The sequence below is a fragment of the Helobdella robusta genome (assembly GCF_000326865.2).
Source record: "Helobdella robusta unplaced genomic scaffold HELROscaffold_30, whole genome shotgun sequence".
NCBI lineage: Eukaryota > Metazoa > Annelida > Clitellata > Rhynchobdellida > Glossiphoniidae > Helobdella > Helobdella robusta.
The window spans coordinates 1,206,876-1,213,764 of NW_008704502.1; the positions used below are offsets into that span (position 1 = coordinate 1,206,876).

At 33.7% G+C, this 6,889-nt stretch overlaps 1 protein-coding gene across 1 annotated transcript in view; it reads left to right on the plus strand.

The window, feature by feature from the left end:
- Nucleotides 1–6,889, plus strand: part of HELRODRAFT_174580 (hypothetical protein) — a gene marked incomplete at both ends in the record, with an annotated part of 10,056 nt that overhangs the window by 2,013 nt on the left and 1,154 nt on the right. The window contains 4 exons of the mRNA XM_009022029.1: nt 1,083–1,202; nt 4,041–4,153; nt 6,471–6,528; nt 6,728–6,817. Coding sequence (XP_009020277.1) covers nt 1,083–1,202; nt 4,041–4,153; nt 6,471–6,528; nt 6,728–6,817 — 381 coding nt within the window. The remainder of the gene's footprint in view (nt 1–1,082; nt 1,203–4,040; nt 4,154–6,470; nt 6,529–6,727; nt 6,818–6,889) is intronic.

The following is a 6,889-nucleotide window of genomic DNA, read 5'->3' on the forward strand; positions in this document are numbered from 1 at the left end:
ATTTAGTGGGCTTTGAACCGGCGTTACATTCGAACGTAAACAGATTTATTTGTCTATGCTGTGGTTTCGTTGTCTATGTTGTTGTTGTTGTTTCGTTGTCTATGCTGTTGCCTATGTTGCCGATTTGTAGTCTTTGTGTGTTGTTGGTTATGCTATCTTTGTTGGTGATTTTTGATGTTTTTTGTTTGCTTTGAAGCTTGTTGTGGTTGTTGCTTTTGTTGTTAACGTGGTGGTTTTTGTTGTTGTTGTTGTTTGTGGTAACATGGCGGTTGTTGTTGTTGGTGTTGTCATCAAAAATGTTATTGTCATTGGAAACAAAAACAAAATGAAAAAATGCCCATCCTTGATTAACTGCTCTTCGTTCTGATAGGGAATGAAATGTAGTAGTCCCACAATCATTTTCCATCTTTCTTTCCATCTTTCTTTCCATCTTTCCATATTCTTTTTTTCTTTCTTTCTTTCTTCCTTTTTTCTGTTTTTTCATTCATTCATCTGTTTTCTCTAATAACTTTTTATTTTTGTTTTTTCATTTTTCAACTTTTATCATTTCCCACTCTACATTTTCAGTTTTCATTCGCTTTTTTATTTTGTCTTTTTATCATTTTTATTTTTCTCACTCTCCATCCTTTCTCTCTCTTTATATTTCTTTTTCTGTTTCCTTCTCTCTTTCTCTCTCTCTCTCTCTCTCCCTCACCATCTCTCCATCTACGTCCACCCTTCGGTATAATTTAATATGACAAGGTTGGTATGGACGATAAAATGCAAACAACTTCATCAGTGACAACAACAAACAAAAAACAACAACATACAAACAAACAGGCTAACAAAAACATACAAACTAACAAACAAACAACGTACAAACAAACATACAGACAACAACAACATTAACAAACAAACAAATAACAACATACAAACAAACAACAACATACATACATACAAACAAACAACAACATACAAACAACAACAACAACATCAGCAACAACAAACCAACGCTTCATAATAAAAGGTAGCGTTTGTTTTAGAAGGAAATACACGAATCGATGTTCAAATCAATACAGTTACGACAATCGATATTACATAAGTCAAGTCGTTGTTGTGGGCTGGTGTGGCTATTGTGGCTGGTGTGGCTATTGTGGCTACTGTGGCTGACGTCGTTGTTCTGGCTGTTGTGGTAGATGTCGTTGGTGTGGCTGTCACGCCATGTATACAACGGAGAAGATGTGATGATGAAATCGATGATAATGAAGACAATGATGGCGATGACGAGATGACGACGATGATGATAACGATGATGGTAATGATGACGAGGTTGTTGATGATGATGAGAATGATGAGGATGGCAAGCCATTTTAATGTAGAGAATAATTCAGCCGGCTTAGAGTCTGTTGGCTTGGATGTTTTCATGTTTATACTGCTGCGTCAGTAAAGGTAATGACCTCTCTAAAATATTCAGCATTCTCTTTTCTTCTTTTATTTGTTTTCTCTCTCTTTTTTTTCTCTCTCTCTTTCTCTTTTTCTCTTCCTTCTCACCCTCTTTCTTTTATTTTTTGTTTTTTTTATTCTTATCAAACAACAAACGAACTGTATAGAAAGATATCAAGCCACCATACTTGCAAATGTACAAACAAACATACAAACTAACATACAAACTAACAAACAAACATACAAACAAACATACAAACCAACATACAAACAAACATACATATACTATTAAGTAGACCAGACTTCCAATGGTTTTCTCTTAACGTAGTAATTACATTAAAACACACTTTACAGGTAATCCTTAAACATTTCTAAGTAATTCTTCCTTCCTCTCTTCACTTATTTATTCGTTCTTTTATTCATTCATTTTATTATTCATTCATTCGGTCATTCATTCATTCCACCAATCGCTTTTTTCTTTCATTCATTTATTCATTCATTCGTTTGTTCGTTCATTTACTAATTATTCCTGTTCAAAATGCCTAAAATTTTTAACAATCAATCCAATCAATCAATCAATCAATCAATCAATCAATCAATCAATCAATCAATCAATCAATCAATCAATCAATCAATCAATCAATCAATCAATCAATCAATCAATCAATCAATCAATCAATCAATCAATCAATCAATCAATCAATCAATCAATCAATCAATCAATCAATCAATCAATCAATCAATCAATCAATCAATCAATCAATCAATCAATCAATCAATCAATCAATCAATCAATCAATCAATCAATCAATCACTCACTCAATCAATCAATCAATCAATCAATCAATCAACCAATCAATCAACCAACCAATCAATCAATCAATCAATCAATCCTTCGTTCAATTGCTCATTCACTCATTCACTCTTGCTTTCATTCATCCACTCCAAAATAGGCTTTCTCTTTATATTAAGCTCATTATTTTTAAAGCATGTACCATATAATGTACCCACACACATGTAGTAGTTGTAGTAAAAGTAGTAGTAGTAGTATTAATACTTAAATAGAATTATTATGTATGACAATATTGAAAGGAATTTGTTCGTGGCGTGTTCTTCTTATACATAATCCTCTTTGCTTTGCTGCTGTTGTTGATGTTGTTGTAGTTAATGCTGATGTTGTTGTTGTTGATATTATTGTTGTTGTTGTTTTTGATGATGATGTTGTTGTTTTTGATGATGTTATTTTTATGTTGTTTTTGTTGTTTTCATTGTTGTTGTTGTTGTTGCTGTTGTCGTTGTTGTAATGATAATAAACATAATAATAATGGCGTCACGAAGCCCTCAAAGATAATGAGAACGATGAAAATATTATTTCAGTTAATTTAGCCATGCCATCATAGCGCTCAGCCAGCAGACGCACCTTACAATGACGACGACGATGACGTCATACGATTTTCTTCATCTATGTATACAAACCCACCTACACACACACACACACACACACACACACACACACACACACACACACACACACACACACACACACACACACTCATAAACGAGTAAAAAAAATGCACATTTGTGCACTCGTGCGAGCGAACATACGTATATTAAACACTCATGATTACATACATTACGTGTGTATACAGTTATACACATATATACACGTTCTCACACACACACCTACAAACACGTACACACATACATGCACGCATATTGCTACTTTATTTAACGAAAAAAAGATTTTGACTATGATTATGACCGACTGGCCAATCAGCTGATCAGCCGATCAACCACGTGACTAATCCACCAACCAACCAGCCACGTGACTAGATGTCTCGTATGACGTCATTAGTCTGTCCCACGTGACTCTTCTGCCGGTTGCCATGGTGATTATGGTGACGACGTTTCTAGGCTCTGTACTTTTACTTTTTGTTGGGCACATTTCAATTTACGCTTCAAGGGAGATGGGATCATTACTATTACCACCTATACTACCACTACTACTACTACTACTACCACTACCACTACTACTAAACTTACTACTACTACTTCTACTACTACTAATACTACTAGTACTACTGCTACCACTACTACTATCACTACTACTACCACTACTACTACTACTACTACTACTACTACTACTACTACTACTACTACTACTACTTCTACTACTACAACAACAACAACAACAACTACTACTACTACAATTGCTACTGCTGCTACTACATTCACTACTACAATTGTTTCATTACTATTACAAATATTAATGCTGTCTTTAATAATGCAATTGTGGTTGAGATCCATCATTAACAGTGAGAATGTGCATTTAAACATATTTATTATTATGACCTCTAGGAGGAAATTTTTTCCATATTTGAATAAATAAATGATTTAATTGCATAAATCCATTTTAATTATTGTTTAATCAATTATTTAATTAGTTTTATGGATTATTTTTAAATTTTAATTGTCGATAAATGGGTTTTATGAATTATTTTTAAATTCTAATTGTGGATCAATTGATAATTAATTAGTTTTATGAATTATTTTTAAATTTTAATTGTGGATAAATGGATAATTAATTAGTTTTATGAATTATTTTTAAATTTTAATAGCGGATAAATGGAAAGAAATATTTTTATTAGGTTTTGCTTTCGTGACCTTCGAGAGTGAATCAATTGTTGATAAGGTCTGCGAGATACATTTTCACGACATCAACAACAAGATGGTTAGTTGATGTTTTGTAGCTACTGATGATGATGATGTTGTTGCTGCTGTTGTTGCTGTCGATGTTGTTGTTGATGATGTAGTTGATGTAGTTGTTGTTGTTGTTGTTGATGATGATGTAGTTGATGATGTTGTTGATGATGATGTTGTTGATGTTGTTGTTGTTAATGTTGATGTTGTTGTTGATGTTGTTGTTGTTGATGTTGATGATGATGTTGTTGTTGTTGATGTTGTTGTTGATGATGATGTTGTTGATGTTGTTGTTGTTGATGTTGATGTTGATGTTGTTATTGTTGATGCTGTTGTTGCTTTTAATGTCATCTCTTAAAGCGAGTAGGTTGTCGGTTTTTTTACCTGGTGATGTTATTACTGTCGAAGATCATATTTTAATTTTTGTTGTTGCTGGCATTTATGTCATTTTTATAAAAATACACGTACACACACATACACACACACACACTTACACGCACACACACTTACACGCACACATACATACACACTCAAACATACAGACGTACATACGCGCACAATTATTTTGATGAATGTGACGTATGTCGTGCCTGGCTGCTTGAACGCTTCTCTGCTTTCTCTCTCTCTCTCTCTCTTTTTCTCTCTCTTTCTCTCTCTCTTTCATTCACTCTCTTTTTTCTTTTTCTCTCTTTTTTTAATTTCCATATTATTGTTAACTCGTGAACGTTATAATTATTAATTTTATGATTATCTTGAATTATTGACTGATTGGCTGGCTGGCTGGTTGGATGGATGGATGGATGGATAGATGGATGGATGGATGGATGGATGGACGGATGGATGGATGGATGGATGGATGGACGGATAGGTGGATTATTATTGAATGACACAATGAATAAATGGCGAAATGAGCGAATGAATAAAAAATGAGTGAATGAGCAAAGTAATAAACGAACGAACGAATGAATGTTTTAATTGACAGTTGCGAGTTAATGAGCTTATGAAAGAATAACTGAAGGAATACCTGACAAAGTGAATGAATGAATGAGCGCGTAAGTAAATGAAAGAATGAACAAATGAACAAACTAACGAACGAACGAACGAATGAATAAATAAATGTTTAATTAACGATAGTAGTAGAATGTTAAAGTAAGTCAATGACTTACTGACTGAGTGAATGAATACATAAACGAACGATTGAATGAATGAATGAATGAATGAATGAATCATCATTAGATAGATGAATGAATAAATGAATAAATAAATGAATGAATGAATGAATGAATGAAAGTAAGAATTAATGAATGAAAGAATGAACGAACGAACGAATGAATGAATGAATGAGTGAATGAATGAAAGAAAGAAAGAATGAATGAAAGAAAGAATGAATGAATGAACGACTGAATGATTGAATGAATAAATTATATTATTCATTTATTATCATATTGGGTGAATAAAATAAATAAATAAATAAATAGTGAACGCGGAATCCGACGAACGCAACTTTTTCCCTCTTTCATGTTTACATTCGCACGCATGTTAAAGTTATGCCAGTCCAACAACTGATGATGATGATGATGATGATGGTGTTGGCGATGATGATGACGATGACGACAACATTGATGATGATGATGATGATGATGATGACGATGATGATGATGACGATGATGATGATGATGACGGACGACGAAATTGATAATGACGATGATGATAATGATAGGGATGATAATGATGATAATGATCACAATGATGACGATAATGATGATAATGATGATAATGATGATGATGACGACGACGACGATGGTGATGATGATGCTGACTATTAAAGATATAAAAATGTTACACAGAGTATGATGATGTGATAGTTATTACCACGTTAATAATAATAATAATAACAATAACAATAATAACAACAACAACAACAATAATAATAAAAATAATAACAATAATAATAATAAAAACTGCCATCATCATCGTCATCGTCGTCGTCATCATCAACAGCTGTATCTTGAAGCCAAACTTTTCTTTTTTGGTTATTTTTATTCCGTACCGCCCCCATTCGATATGATGATGATGATGACGATGATGATGTTGATGATGATGAAGTTGGTAAAATATCTGGTGTATTGTTGGTTTATTCATAATTTTTTTCTCATTTCTGCCATAAAACCTTGCATTAATCATCACCATCATTACCTCTGTAATCATCATCATCATTATCATCACCTCTGTAATCATCATCACTACCATCACCTCTGTAGTAATAATCATCATCACTATCATCACCACCTCTGTGATCATCATCACTATCATCACCACCTCTGTGATCATCACTATCATCATCTCAGGTTGAATGCAAAAAAGCGCAGCCCAAAGAAGTCATGATGCCCCAAAACAATAGCAGAAGTATGGCGATGATGATGATGACGACGATGATGATGATGTTTGTGGTGATGATGATGACGACTATGGTGACGATTGCAATAATGATGATAAGGATGATGAAGGAAAAGAAGATGACGACGACAAAGACGATGATGACGATGATGACGATTATGATGATTTTATTCCCATTATTATTTTAAACTCCCACCCTCACCGCCAGGCTTAATATCCCTCGGATTGTCATCATCATTGTCATCAGCATTCAGTCGGGGTTACTCACTCACCAACCTGCCAAGTTACATAATTCCTGGTACGATGATGATGAAGACGATGATGATGACGGTGATGATGACGATGGTGATGACGACGACGATGACGATGA